Source organism: Chiloscyllium plagiosum, unplaced genomic scaffold (assembly GCF_037043375.1).
Source record: "Chiloscyllium plagiosum isolate Xiang-an unplaced genomic scaffold, Cpla_swu_hap1 HiC_scaffold_6, whole genome shotgun sequence".
Taxonomy (NCBI): Eukaryota; Metazoa; Chordata; class Chondrichthyes; order Orectolobiformes; family Hemiscylliidae; genus Chiloscyllium; species Chiloscyllium plagiosum.
In genome coordinates this window covers 102,396,244-102,411,683 of record NW_028270144.1, presented here as the reverse complement: position 1 = coordinate 102,411,683, position 15,440 = coordinate 102,396,244, and the positions used below count along the sequence as shown (strand labels likewise).

The 15,440-nt window shown below is 40.9% G+C and overlaps 1 protein-coding gene across 1 annotated transcript in view; it reads left to right on the top strand.

The window, feature by feature from the left end:
• The window catches only part of LOC122550820 (LHFPL tetraspan subfamily member 6 protein-like), a 176,667-nt gene extending 161,931 nt beyond the window's left edge, over positions 1-14,736 (top strand). The window contains exons 3-4 of the mRNA XM_043692122.2: positions 7,839-7,937; positions 10,354-14,736. Coding sequence (XP_043548057.1) covers positions 7,839-7,937; positions 10,354-10,472 — 218 coding nt within the window. The 3' untranslated portion in view covers positions 10,473-14,736. The remainder of the gene's footprint in view (positions 1-7,838; positions 7,938-10,353) is intronic.
• Positions 14,737-15,440: the final 704 nt, after the last annotated feature.

Sequence of the window (15,440 nt, the reverse complement as noted above, 5' to 3'; positions counted from 1 at the left end):
TAATATCTTAAAATTATGACTCCTCATGCCAGTCAATCCTGCCCGGAGGAAAAGTATCTGGCTATTGACTCTATCTATTCCTCTCATTATTGTATACCTCGATCAAGTCTCTTCCTCTTCTTGCCAGATAGAAAAGTTCGAGCTTATTCAACCTTTCTTCATCAGGCAAGCCTTCCAGTCCAGGCAGCATCCTGGTAAACCTTCTTTGCACCCTTTCCAAAGCCTCTCTATCTTTCCTATGGTAGAGCGACCAGAACTGGACACAATATTCCAAGTGTGGTCACACCAGGGACTTGTGGAACTGCAGCAAAACCTTGCGGCTCTTAAACACGATCCCCCTGTTAATGAAAGCCAAAACACACATGCTTTCTTAACAGCTCTATCCACTTGGGTGGCAACTTTGACAGATCTATGTACTGGATAGTCGTAACAGGATAGGACAGAGTCAGCATTGATTTATGAAGGGGAAATCATGCTTGACTAATCTTCTGGAATTTTTTGAGGATGTAACTCTGAAGATGGACGAGGGAGATCCAGTAGATGTAGTGTACCTGGACTTTCAGAAAGCTTTTGATAAAGTCCAACACAGGAGGTTAGTGAGTAAAATTAGGGCGCATGGTATTGGGGGCAAAGTACTAGATTGGATTGAAAATTGGTTGGCTGATAGGAAACAAAGGGTAGTGATAAAAGGCTCCATTTCGGAATGGCAGGCAGTGACCAGTGGGGTACCACAGGGATCCGTGCTGGGACCGCAGCTTTTTACAATATATGTTAATGATATAGAAGATGGTATCAGCAATAACATTAGCAAATTTGCTGATGATACAAAGCTGGGTGGCAGGGTGAAATGTGATGAGGATGTTAGGAGATTACAGGGTGACCTGGACAAGCTAGGTGAGTGGGCAGATGCATAGCAGATGCAGTTTAATGTGGATAAATGTATGGTTATCCACTTTGGTGGCAAGGACAGGAAGGCAGATTACTACCTCAATGGAATCAATTTAGGTAAAGGGGCAGTACAGAGAGATCTGGGTGTTCTTGTACACCAGTCAATGAAGGCAAGCATGCAGGTACAGCAGGTAGTGAAGAAGGCTAATAGCATGCTGGCCTTCATAACAAGAGGGATTGAGTATAGAAGCAAAGAGATGCTTCTGCAGCTGTACAGGGCCCTGGTGAGACCACACCTGGAGTACTGTGTGCAGTTCTGGTCTCCAAATTTGAGGAAAGACATTCTGGCTATTGAGGGAGTGCAGCGTAGGTTCACGAGGTCAATTCCTGGAATGGCGGGATTACCTTACACTGAAAGACTGAAGCGACTGGGCTTTTATACCCTTGAGTTTAGAAGACAGAGAGGGGATCTGATTGAGACATATACGATTATGAAAGGATTGGACACTCTGGAGGCAGGAAACATGTTTCCGCTGATGGGTGAGTGCCGAACCAGAGGACACAGCTTAAAAATACGGGGTAGACCATTTAGGACAGATATGAGGAGAAACTTCTTCACCCAGAGAGTGGTGGCTGTGTAGAATGCTCTGCTCCAGAGGGCAGTGGAGGCCCAGTCTCTGGATTCATTTAAGAAAGAATTGGATAGAGCTCTCAAAGATAGTGGAATCAAGGGTTATGGAGAAAAGGCAAGAAGAGGATACTGATTAGGAATGATCAGCCTTGGTCATATTGACTGGTGGTGCAGGCTCGAAGGGCTGAATGGCCTACTCCTGCACCTATTGTCTATTGTCTACTTGGACACTCAGATCCCTCTGTTCCTCCACACTGCCAAGAATCCTGTCTTTAATCCTATAGTCAGCATTCGAGTTCGACCTTCCAAAATGCATCACTTCACATTTATGCAGGTTGACCTCCATTTGCCATTTCTCAGCCCAGCTCTGCATCCTGTCTATGTTGCACTGCAGCCTGCAGTAGCCCTCAATACTATCAACGACACCTCCAACCTTTGTGTCATCTGCAAATTTACTAATCCACCCCTCAACCACCTCATCTAAGTCATTTATAAAAACTACAAAGAGCAGAGGCCCAAGAACAGAACCGTCCGGGACCACTCAACACTGAACTCCAGAAAGAATACTTTCCATCTACAACCACTCTCTGCCTTCTGTCAGCCAGCCAATTCTGAATCCAGATAGCCAAATCTCCCTGTATCCCATACTTCCTGACTTTATGAATGAGCCTACCATGGGGAACCTTCTCAAATGCCTTGCTGAAGTCCACATACACCACATCCACTGCTCGACCTTCGTTGACCTATCTTGACTACTCCTCAAAGAATTCAATAAGATTTGTGAGGCATGACCTACCCCTCTCAAAACCATGCTAACTGCCTTTAGTCACACTATGCTTTGCCAAATAGTCATAAATCTTATCCCTCAGAATTCTTTCCAAAACTTTGCTGACCACAGACGTAAGACTGGTCTGTAATTGCCAGGAATTTCCCTATTACCCTTCTTGAAAAGAGGAACAACATTCGCCTCCTTCCAATCCTCCGGTACGACTCCCGTGGAGAGTGAGGAGGCAAATATCCTCACCAGGGGCTTAGCAACCTCCTTTCTCACTTCCCGGAGCAGCCCAGGATAAATCTGGTCTGGCCTTGGGGACTTATCAATCTTAATGTTTGCCAAAATTTCCAGCACACCAACTTCTTCAATCTTGATCTTGTCAAAACTGTATCCCAGCTCCTCAAAGTTTTCATTCACAACAAGGTCCCTTTCCTTGGTGAAAACTGAAGCAAAAAACTCATTTAGGGCTTCTCCTATCTGCTCAAACTCCGCCTACAAGTTCCCTCTGCTATCCCTGATCGGCCCTACCTTCTCCCTGATCATTCTGTAATTCCTCACGTATGAGTAAAATGCCTTTGGGTTCTCCCTAATCCTTCCTGCCAAGCCTTTCTCGTGCCCCCTCCTGGCTCTCCTCAGTCCATTTCTGAGCTCCTTTCTAGCAAGCCTGTAATCCTCTAAAGCTGTGCTAGATCTTTGCTTCCTCCAGCTTCTTCCTTTTGCTGCCTCCTTCCTTTTGAGGAGAAGCTCTTCTGTTCTCGTCATCCAAGGTTCCTTAATCTTACCCCTTCTTACCTGGGACAGCTTTTGCTGCATTGTCCATGAATATTGTCTCTTGAGTGAACACTTAATATTTCACCACAGACCAACAAGAATGCTGCAGCTGACACAAAGCTGGGTGGCAGAGTGAACAGTGAGGAGGATGCAGAGATGCTTCTGTGTGATTTGGACAAGTTGAGTGATTCGGCAACTGCATGGCAAATTAAGTATAATGTGGATAAATGTGAGATTATCCACTTTGATAGCCAAAACAGGAAAGCAGATTCCTATCTGAATGAAAATAGATTGGGAAAGGGGGAGGTATAGTGAGACCTGGATATCTTTTTCCATCAGTTGCTGAAAGTAAGCATGCAGGTCTGCAGGCGGTGAAGAAGGTACATGCTATAGTGCTCTTCATAGCAAGAGAATTCAAGTATAAGAATATGGATGTCTTGCTGTGGTTGTACAGGGCATTATTGAAACCACACCTGGAATATTGTGTCCAGTTCTAGTCTCCTTATTTGATGAAGGATGTTCTGGAGGGAATGCACAAAGGTTTATCAGACTGATTCCTGGGATGGCAGGACTAATGCAGAAAGAGATACTGGATCGGTTAGGACTATATTCACTGGAGTTTAGAAGAATGAGGGGAGATCTCATAGAAGACTGTAACATTTTAACAGAACTAGACACTGGCAAACATAGGAAGGATGTTCCAATGATGAGGGAGTTCAGAACCAAAGGCCTTTGTTTAAGGACATGGGGAAGGCTATTTAGGATTGAGATGAGGAGAAATTTCATCACCTGGAGAGTGGTAAGCCTCTGGAATTCATTGTGTCACAGACAGCAGTTGAGACCAAAACATTGAATGTTTTCAAGAAGGTGTTCGATGTAGTTCTTGGGGCTAAAGAGATCAAAGGGTATGGAAAGAAAGCAGGACCACAGTAGTAAGTTAAATGATCGGCCATGATCAGGTGAATGGTGGAGCAGGCTCAGCAGCCTACTCCCGCTTCTATTTTCAATGTTTCTATGGTTCTATGAGTATTCTTGTTCCCTTCTCTGCCCAAAGGCAATTATTTACTGAACCACAGCAAAATACTGTTTTTTTTTTTTACTACTAGTGGGGTGACGAGACACGGCCCAAGTTTATTTCAGCTGGAAAGGTGGTCACACTCTGTGCTGTTAGTATTAATCTGATCCACATATTAGTGGTCTAGCTAACTGAGCTAACCAAGAGCAATTATACAAGAACATAAAAGCTAGAATTTTAGCACAGTGTTAAATATAACATCAAATTTAAACTCCAGTATAAATTGTCTGAGACATTTCATGTTAGCATTTACAGTTGCTGTTATTTTTAACAGTGGGTTATAAATAACAATTAAATTACAGCTGAGGAAAGCCATAGAAAATATGCTGGTGAACAGAAACAGACATGTTCAGTTGCTCCCACTTAACTGACAATTTTTTAAATGGTAAGGGAGAAATAAGCTGTTTGGCTCTTGTCCTAGTACCAGTTAGCACTAAATCATATGATCCAAACACAATAGATATATGCATTTCTATTCCATTACCAACAAATTGCTGCTAAGTTATTTATTATTCTGCAAAAATACCTTTTACAAATGTTTTTTGAATGTGCATTGAATTTACAATCAGGATTGAAACTCCACTTCTCTCCAACAGGACAGAATCCACTTCTCCCACTGATGTTCAATGGCATTGAATGGCCAGCACTGAATTCCCCCAATATTAACATCAAGGAGATTACCATTGATCATAAAAATAACTGCCCCAGCCATTTAAATATTGTGGCAATGAGAGCAAATCAAGGTGTAGGAATTCTGCGGTGAGATAACTGATCTCCTGTCTCCCCAAACTTTGGCCACCATTGACAGCGTGCAGGTCAACAATGTGATGGATTTTCCTGGATGAGTGAAGTGTGTGCGATGTACAAGATGCACTACAGTAATTACCAAGGCTTCTTAGACAGTACCTTCCAAAGCCAAAATCTTTACCTCCTAGAAGGACAAGGGGTAATAGATGCAGAGAATCAATACCATCTGCAAGTTTCTCTCCAAGTCTCAACACAATCTTTACTCAGAACTATATCTGTTCTTTCACCGTTACTGAGTCAAAATCCAGGAAGCACCTTCCTAACACCACTATGGGTACATCTACCCAGCATGGGCTGCAGTGGTTCACAAAGGCAGCTCAACAAAACCTTCGCAAAGATAATTAGGGATGGGCAAGAAATACTGATTAAGTCAGTGATGGTCACATCCTGTGAACAAATAAAAACAGCCCTTTTAATTGGTTGATCTCACAGTAATCGAGGGTGTGGTGCTGGAAAAGCACAGCAGCCCAGGCGGCATCCGAGGAGCAGGAGAATCTGCCTCATGACCACCTGTGCTTTTCCAGTACCACACTCTCAGCTCTGATCTCCAGCATCTGCAGTCCTCACTTTCTCCTAATTGATCTCACAGTAAGTTGAGTGCTTCAGCTTGATGTGTGACTGCAAAGATGCTACTGCAGATTGGGAGTGAAACATTTACAACAGTCAGACAACCCTATAATGTTTGAAGGGCTCTGCTAAGGGCTAGAGGGGAGAATGCATCTTCCTGAATTTAATTAGATTGTCATTACTGCTTAAAGTAGTGTGTCCAAAGAGGTTTACATATGATAGTTATAGGGTGGATCAGACTTCTGCAATAAATGCCCCCTTAGAATTACCTGCATACTTCAATACTGAGCATACAACTATGTAAAAATGATCTGTGAGCACTCACTTGTTTCTTGTGATTAATTATATGTTGATCAAGGTGAGAGATTTCAGACACCCAAAGTTGATACTGAGCAGTAACATAGCGTGTGTTTTGACTGCACCCACTGTGGATGCTGCCTCATACTTCAGGCAGGAATTAATGTTTGAGGCTGGCCTGTGGAACAAGTAGGAATCCTGTATTGAAAATCTTTGGGACGCCCAATGCAAAGGGGCAGGCACTTAACTTAAAAAGTATCAAGTCTCCCCTCAAATTAAGGTGGTGGAGGGTAAGAATCGTAACTGTCAAGAGCTTTCTGCCAATCAGAAACTTTCCAGTATCATAGAACATAGAAGAATACAGCGCAGTACAGGCCCTTTGGCCCTCGATGTTGCGCCGATCCAAGCCCACTTAACCTACACTAGCCCACTATCCTCCATATGCCTATCCAATGCCCGCTTAAATGCCGATAAAGAGGGAGTGTCCACCACTGCTACTGGTAGGGCATTCCATGATACACCCTTGCAACACCCTTGATATCCTTTAAAACTTGGGCCTTCACTTGGGATTGTAACAGGATTGAAATAGGATGGGGACATGAGCAATGGGAGGAGGAGTCCCTCAGTGGGCACAAAGTGCCTGAGATCAAGACCTCTCATCCCCCACCCCTCTGTCCTGAAGCCTGGGAGGGTTTGCTATGTGGCTAACTCTGCAGTGAGTTCATTGTCTGCCCCTCTTGGCAGAATTTCCATCAGCAGGGGGACAAGGTTCTTATGCTGTTCTTAAGTGGCTAAGGGTCTCAGTTGATCTCTGCACCCTTCCTACCCAAAACTTCATAGGAGAGAGCTGTGATCTCCAACTACGTCACTCCCACTCACACAGCAACTCCACTTCTGAACACATCATGAAATTCTGCCCTTCAGTTCTGATTTCCACTGCCCAGAAACAAACTTTGCATCCATACGCTTGCACGTGGAGTTAAACATGGATGAGCTGGTGATTCTGGCAGTTTTGGTGTACCCCCACAATTCCTTTCTCAAGTGTGCACCAAAATGTTTGGAAACTAAGCTAGGAATGTCCCTTGTGTTGTTTCCATTCTGCTGATGTAGCTCAGACTAGTAAAGAGCAAATGCTGTTAATGAGCAAATTAATAGCCCAGTGGCTAAAGACCGTTAGAGTGAGATCATTTGGAACGTTTGAGTTTCAATGTGACCTCCTTAGAGACTTGTCATATGGCTTGTTAAGACACTTTCAGGTCCAGAACATGATTATGATTATGGAGATAAATGGGTGAAATAAGCCTCTGATCTCTGCAGAAACTGGATTTGGGTTTCAAAGCTAGAAGGGGGATAATTAAAAAAACTCAAGCACAGTTTGCCTCTTGTTTTGCTTTTTACTTAGGCCAAATGAAAGCAACATGCCTCCTCTCAGAAAGCTGTCCCTGTAACAGGGAAACTTTGTGCTGAGACCTAAGAGTACTAGATTCACATCACACAGCTCGTTTGCATTGCTGCTGAGTACTTCCTCTCAATGCACGGGGTTGAATTCAAATCCAGTTTTAAGGCAGCTCCTTGGATGTCATTATTTCTGAAAAATGCAGTCCCATAGGGCTGCTTGCTCATTAGCAAGAAATGGATGGTGGGAAGTTTAATCTGAGGGTCACCACAAATCAGGCAAGGGGCAAGGTTGAGAAGGTCGAGCCTTCGTGGTAACCTCAGTTGGCATGGGAATTGAACCCACACTATTGATGTCATTTTACATTACAGACCAGAGCCATCCAGCCAACTGAGCTAACAGACCCCATGCTTCCCCAAGCCTGCTGGGTGACAGCCTCATTAATTGATAACGCCAGTCATTTAGAACAGCATTGTATCAATGGAATGAGGCGGATTGTGGAACAGCTACAAGGTTGACAAGTGTACTTGTGCCACATTAGGTTTACAGTATGTTATTGATATTATAACCTGCCCACTTATCATCCTAGTTCAAATGTCTGACAAATGTGGTTATCCTTTTTTATTTCCAGGTCTACTGATTGGCTCTGGTTGTGCCCTGTATCCCCTGGGCTGGAACAGTGAAGAAGTGCAGCAGACCTGCAACAATCTCTCAGACCAGTTTGAGCTAGGTAACTGAATCAAGTCTGTGTACAGCTATAAACCACTGTGAAATACCATTTCATGTCAGGATCAAAATATAAGTCACATTTGAAACATGCAATCTTAGCTATTTTCTGGGAGGAATCCTCGAGCTAGATGTTAGTCTGGAGAGAGATTGGATTGGCAATATGAAAGGGATTCCTTCCAGTCATGACTTTCTGTTCAGTAAAGTTTCTGGTTGCTAAATAATCTCGATTAATTTGTACTGCTGAGGTGCCCCTATGTAAACAGGGATTGACCCAGAGGGGAGAGTACAGGTAGCCACCACATATATCCCAGTGGCCAGTTAGGAGCCAGCAATGGCTGACCCCAGCATTTGACTTACCTGCCTACATATCCTATGAGCCAACAAAGATACAACACCCTAAAAATCCCAAATTTTACAGTTAAAGTTAACCTTGAATAGAACTCCGTGAAATATTTTCAAAAGGAGGATGTGGTTAGTAAGATATCCTTATCACTCAACTTTCCCATTTTTATGGTGACAAACACAAATACTCCTGATTGGATAGTGCTTCCTGAGTATAATTGGTCTGTTGTGAGTGAGGATTGCATCAGCTAAAATTGGTTCGGAGCTTGTGCATAATTGCAAATGTACTCCTTATCAGAAAAAAATACAATATCTGGAACACAAGTTGGATATTTGAACGACTTTTGCATATAATTAATAAATTTTAAAATGTAGTCACTATTGTTACGTAGGCAAACAGGTCAGCCAATATTTACACTGTGAGGTTCCATAAGCAGCAGGGAAGTAAATGGCTTCTCTCCCCACATGTACCATCACGACAGAAGATCCCGATGGATCTATTCCTGACTCCATCCTCTTCCTTCAGGTATTTAAAGTTTGAGCAGAGTGCATCTTACCCTTATGCGTAACTTTATTCCCTTGTGGCCACCATCTTAGCCTCCACCAGATGGTACAATCCTGAGCTGAAGTTTCAAACTCATATTCTTTCCATCACAAAGACTACCAACTTTCACCTCTTTAAACAGGACCTGATTCTATCTCTAGCTGAGCACATCTTCCACTGAAACCCTCATTAATGCCCAAGTATACTCATCCAAAATCTAATAACTACTCCTGCTCCTACATCCTATGTTCCTGTGGTCATCCACCTCCCACCTTCTGTATACTTTAACTGATCTTCAAAGTCCTGCACTCTCCATATCTATGTTCTGCCCTTGCTGGCCTACATTCTCTCTGATTTTCCAATGCTTAAAATTATTTTTGTGCTTAAACCCATCTATGGCCCTCCCTACCTTGGTCATCTCCTCCAGTCCTAACAAGCCATGTTCATCTCTTTTTTTTTTCATCTCAATTTAGTCTTCTCTGCATGCCTTCTCACTTTATCCTGTCATTAGTTGTTGTCCATCAATTGACTAGGCCTCACTCAAGAATTCAATCCCCAACCTTCCTAATTTTCACCCAGACACAGCTTTTAAATCCCTCTTCACATTTCACAACTTCAACCAAACATATGGTCACCTTCTCCTAATATCTCCTTCAGGTCATGATCCTTTTTTCATATATCCCCTCTTTGATGCTTTTTGACATTATAGGCATTATTTAAAGCAAACTGTTACTGTTGGTAAATGACTAGTAAATCTATTTTGATAATATTGCTGGAAGGAAGAATTCTGATGGAGTGTCACGACAGGAAGGAAAAGCACATCCAGCTGAATAGACAAGCACAGTTTTTGTTTAGTATAGAGTTGAAAACAATGCCTCTGACAATTCCTGGGTGAGGTTATTGCTATCCATCTTCTGGGGCAGCCACAGAGTTGATTTGTCTATCCACAAGCTTTGCACAAATGAATTTGTTGAACACGATCATAATCATGTTTCCACCTACTGTTCAAGGCTGTACTGGAGATTGATAATTTTAACCAGTAAGGGAATCAGGGTTATAATGAAAAGATAGGAAGGTGCAGTTGAGGATTATCAGATCAGCCACATCTCATTGAATGGCTTGCTTCCACATTTCATGGTGTTATGATCAGTCGTATAAACTAAAGGAGTTAACTCTTCCATTAAAACAATAGAGAAGAATGTGATATGAGTGTGTTAATCATTTGTACAATGTAGAAGCATTGCCCAGTGATTTCTAGGCTCAAGTTTCTCGATGAGGAACTTGCCTCACTTTGTGCTCAGTTGGAATTCCATATCTGTGGCTGGGAACTTGTCATTTGACAAAGCCCATGAAGCTCTGGAACGCTTCCTTCTGAAAATGCAGCTTCTTGATCTGAAGTGAAAGTTTGAAATAGTCCAAGAAGACATGGTAGTTGAGCCTGTTATAAAAGCTCATACATCTTTGACTGGAAAGCTGGATGTGAAACTAAATTGGGCAGTGTTAAAATTAATACAATTGTGTTTATTTGTAGGTACGTGTCAGCTGGGATGGGCTTATTACTGTACTGGAGGAGGGGCAGCAGCTGCAATGCTTCTCTGCACTTGGCTGGCTTGCTTTGCTGGCAAAAAACAGAAACAGTATCCATACTGAAACCCCAGATAAGGACAAAGAAACAGCTCTGAGCAAGAGGGCTGTGGAGGAGGAAAACTGCAGGCAGAACAATTTATGGAACCTTTCCAATATTTCTGTTCAGTTTCACTGATTGCTCCAAATGAGATTCAAAATCCAAAATGAGAAGATTGCAAACTGAAAGTCAATCTGAACAAAAGACTCCAGTTCTGTGTTATATGAACTTTTTTCTTTCCTTTTTAAGCGTTTGTTTCTAGGATATATAGTGTCAAGGCCTTCTAAATCATTCATGAGGAAGGATTGTGGTGGTCATGTTCTCTTTGTTCAGACTGAAATCCCTAAAGTTAAAGCAAAGGTTGATCACAGGTATTAATGATGCCTCAGAATGAATGGAGACTCTTGAAGATGTTCCTGCTTGTATGGCTGCAGGCATGTTTTCACTGACAGCGAACTTCTTAGAGTGGCTCCACAGGAAAGAGGAACTGATTACAAACCAGCTGGTCACTTGTTTTCCTGGGATCTGTGACTCTTGGGGCACCACTCAGGCTCATTTGTAAAGAAGTCATGCCTTCTATTTGCTTTCGAGCTGCTTGAAAGTTTCCGAGAACATGCTCTGCTCAGGGGATTCAATCTCCGAGTTGGCAGAAATAGTCCCATATTTTGTTTTCTAACAAAAGATTTATGGTGAGCTTATTATTCTAATCTGTACATTATCAAATAATTTGAAAGAATGAGACTCCCTTTCACTCTTTTTTTTCACCTTTTTAAATAAGGTTTTTCAATGGACCAATTTACTAGTAAGACCCTTTTTTTACATATATGTACATAATTATAAATATTATTATATATCCATATGTACACAAAAATGGATACAATTGTGTAATTTGGTAACAATGTTAAAGTCTAGTAAATGTACTTAATAGCAGTATTTTATGTTCATTTCCACATTGTCATGTCAAAGTATATTGTATTCAACATGTGTACACTTCAGTATATTGGTTTATATGGTACAAATTTGTATAAGTGTTTTACTGTTACAGTATACAAGTAACAGTCACTTCCTATGCAGATATTTAACAAATCCTGTAAACAGCAAAAATACAGAAGTTTTGGGCATGAATTCTCCTCTTTGTACCAGAGAAGGATCAGTGCAGTAATTCTATACATTTCTCCAATTATGTCATAAATCCAGCCAAATCTTCCAGTGTAGGAGTTGTAATGTCTGCAGGGTTGTCTCCTGGTGGCATCCACATTAGTGAGTGGGAGCCAGTCTCTCCCTTCCACCAATGCAAACAAGTAAAATCCCCCTAGTTTGCAAAGACAACCCCATTGCCACACCAGCAGAGAGGTCATAGAGGCATCAGAGTAGGCTTGGGTATTTGGGCTCAGACTATGCCAAAACCTAACAAAGTTTTGGGCATTTGGGATAATTAGAAGGAGAGAAAGACACCCACTGAGGGGCTCTTTCCTGATCAGTGGTAATGGGGCAGTGAGTTGCTGACCCAGTGATCACCATCACTCTCATTAGATAGTACCTGAAGTGACTGAAGTCAGGTTCACACTTCCTAACATTATCGCATTAGAACAGTCATCATGATGGGACATGTTGGGACTGCGATCAGTAGCACTGCTTAATTCTCCCACTAATTCCACCACTATTCAACCTGATTTGGGGAGAAAGATAATCCAAATCTTTATAACTTTAACAACCAAAAATTACATTACTCTTGACTGGTCAGAAGTCATGAGTGCATCAATTCTTGACAAAGTGGGCATGTGATTAAAGTATAGACGTCTTGAGAGCAGAATTTACCTTGGAACTACCACTGTAAATTCCTTAAGACAAAACTCCATTCTGTCGTTATAACTCTGCTTTGAGCTCCCCTATGTCTTTGTTCACATGTGGGGCCTCGGCTATCATTTCTGACCTCAGTGATCTGTAGCAGTTGTAATTGTCAAATAAAGTTTCTCCTTTGAATTTGCATAAGAACTGATAGAAAACAAGAAAGAAAGTAGCACTTGTCCTTGCGATTGAGTTCATCTGCTTCGGTTTGGTCAAAAAGATATTTCCAAAAGGTTTGATCTTATTACATTCATATGCAAATGATGTATACACTTAGTTTTCTGAGTCACCTTATCTGTCAAACCCAAACAGACCAAACCCATAGTATAAAATAAACTCTAAATGGAAGTAGGCTCAGAGTTTAATTGGCAGTTACTGTTGAGATACAGAATGGTGATATATTTATTAACCAGGAACCATCTGGCTCATAGATGTCTTGCCAAGGGCAACTCAAACTCAGCTTGGACTAAAAATATAAAGTGAACTTCTTGTCAAGTAAAATTTCTTGTGCAGGTCAGATTGGATTTTTGGATGCAAAAGTGAGATATTTTTGCCTGGCAATTACACATTTGAGAAACTTCAAGAAAATACTTGGGTCTTGCACTGATGACCCAAAGTATCCTAATCCACATAAAAAAAACAACCAAAAAGCTAAATGTGAACTGAGATCACATATAAGCAGGTAGCTCCACTGTGATGTACATTAAGCTGAACAATCCAACAGCTTTGTAAATTTCAAATAGTTGATTTGAAAAGTAGTAGAGTTAGAATTTGAAAGTTATTGTCATTGAGATGTTTTGTGATCATATTTAAAAACATGCCTTTGAAGCACAATGTCAAATAATTACAAAGTGTGTTTCCTAGAAATTGTGTGATTGTTGAGGTCTTTCTGAAATCTTAGGTACATTCTCAATTCCCTAGCAACAGCCTAGAATAAGAGCTGAAATGATTAAACATTTGTAGTAATACTTAACATAGATGCTAAATCTGTCAGTGCTCAAAATGGTCCCAATTCTCCAAAATAGATTAATGATTTATTATATCCTAATATCATTAGATGAAGATACTTGGCTTTGTTTACATCATTTTATCCTTAAGACATCTCCCATACCTCAATTTGTGATACAGATGAAAGCTTTAGTGCAATATTGTATATCAAGAGGTCACTGTGTCCCATTTAGTTTACAATAGCTATAGAGTCATTTTTTAAAAGTCTAAAGGCACTTCAGATGTGGAGTAGACGCAATAATTTACAGAATCTAGGTCATCACCAGAAATTTACTTTACATGTAATACAAATCCCTGAAGGCTTCAAAATTAAAGATTGAGGGTTTACAGGAGAGAGAGGTTCATATGAGTAGGTTTTTTTTATTTCAAGTGTTTGGAGAATTGGGTGCAATGAAATTCTTTCCAACAAGCATTTCATTGATTGGAACCACCTCATGAGGATGTTGAACTATATGAAGGTGAAATTTAACTTCTTTTAATGGAGAGGAAAGCCAGTGCAATCTATGATTTTGCAATTGGTAGTTTGCAGTATTTTGTAATACCATAAGAGATTTTGTTTCTTCTCAGATCTGCCCTCTTATTCCCCACCACTGCTTTCTGTCATCCCACCCAAAGACTGTTGCTTACAAAAGTGACAGGTCCCAAAATTGTCTGCGTGGAGTGATGTATGGTGCTCTGATGAACTATGGCAGAGCAAAATTATTTGCTTGGTCCACTTCTGATTCATTCCTGGTACCTTGAGAACATCCTCCCCAAAGGATGTGGAACAGTCTGTTTACCTCTACCTTACATTTACTGAATAAAACTTGGTGTTTAGTTGAGAAGCAGGAACAAAGTAACTCAAACAAGATGGTGAGCACCTCAAGACCAACAAGAATCAATATGATTTTGCAGTCTACTGTCTCCTGTTGGTCTATTTGGGGCCTGCTACAGGATAATATTATTCTGCAGGCTGAGCAGGAATTGCTGTTCTTTTGTACTCTCCATATACATGCTATTATTTCATGCATATATAAAGCAATGGGTTTAAAGCATAATTCCACCATGTGCAAGTTTGTACAATACTAAGTATTGCCACAATAAGACTACTGGCATGCAAAGTATAACCTACTTCATATAAAACAAAGATGTATGCCAAGTGGTGTTGTTACTGAGTACCACAAACATATTGCTGTAATGTCATCATATTTTGTAAGCTTTTCAAGCTACCAATTCAACGAGCACTAAAGCTGAGAGCAATTCTGAACTTAATGTTATGTTTTCATTGTTTGCATTTGTTACTCAATGCTGTAATCCAAATCAGTATTTCTTTCCAATATATCGTTTGCAATTTTTAATACTTTGCAACACATCAGTGCAACTATTAATTGACTGATTTGCAGAAAACACCATGTACTTTTGCTTGGACCATTAAAGTACCTACAGTTGCTTTAACTTACTAGTGTAAAAGTTTCATTTATCACAGACCTATCATTTCCGTACTATGAAGTAAATATATTACAATCATCTAATTAATCATTTAGTTTACTCTAAATCAAAGGATTTTAATTTTGAATTCACCTAAACAATTCAGTTCAAGCATGTACTCTTTGGTGTGAAAAAAGTTGAAACTGAATTTGAACCTAAGATATGTTTTTTTGTATAAGTGGACTAATTTGGTGTTGGAATTTATATTTATTGTAAATCCATTTGAGGGTAGGAATCTTTCTCTGGCTCTCGAAAATAATTGGGTCAGTATCTAAATAAAAACTGAAAGAACTGCACATGCTGTAAATCAGAAACCAAAGCAGAAGTTGCTGGAAAAGCTCAGCAGGTCTGGCAGCATCTGTGAAGAGAAATCAGAATTAACGTTTTGAGTCCGGTGAAGCTTCCTCAGAACTGAGGACTTTTCTGAGGAAGGGTCACCAGAACCAAATTGTTAATTCTGATTTCTCCTCACAGATGCTGCCAGACCTGCTGAGCTTTTCCAGCAACTTCTGCTTTGGTTTCTGAGCGGCATTTGGATAGGTACATGCCTTTAAGCGGCATTTGGATAGGTACATGGATGGGTACTTAATCTAGGTTAGAAGTTCGGCACAACATCGTGGGCCGAAGGGCCTGTTCTGTGCTGTATTGTTCTATGTTCTATGTTCTAGATG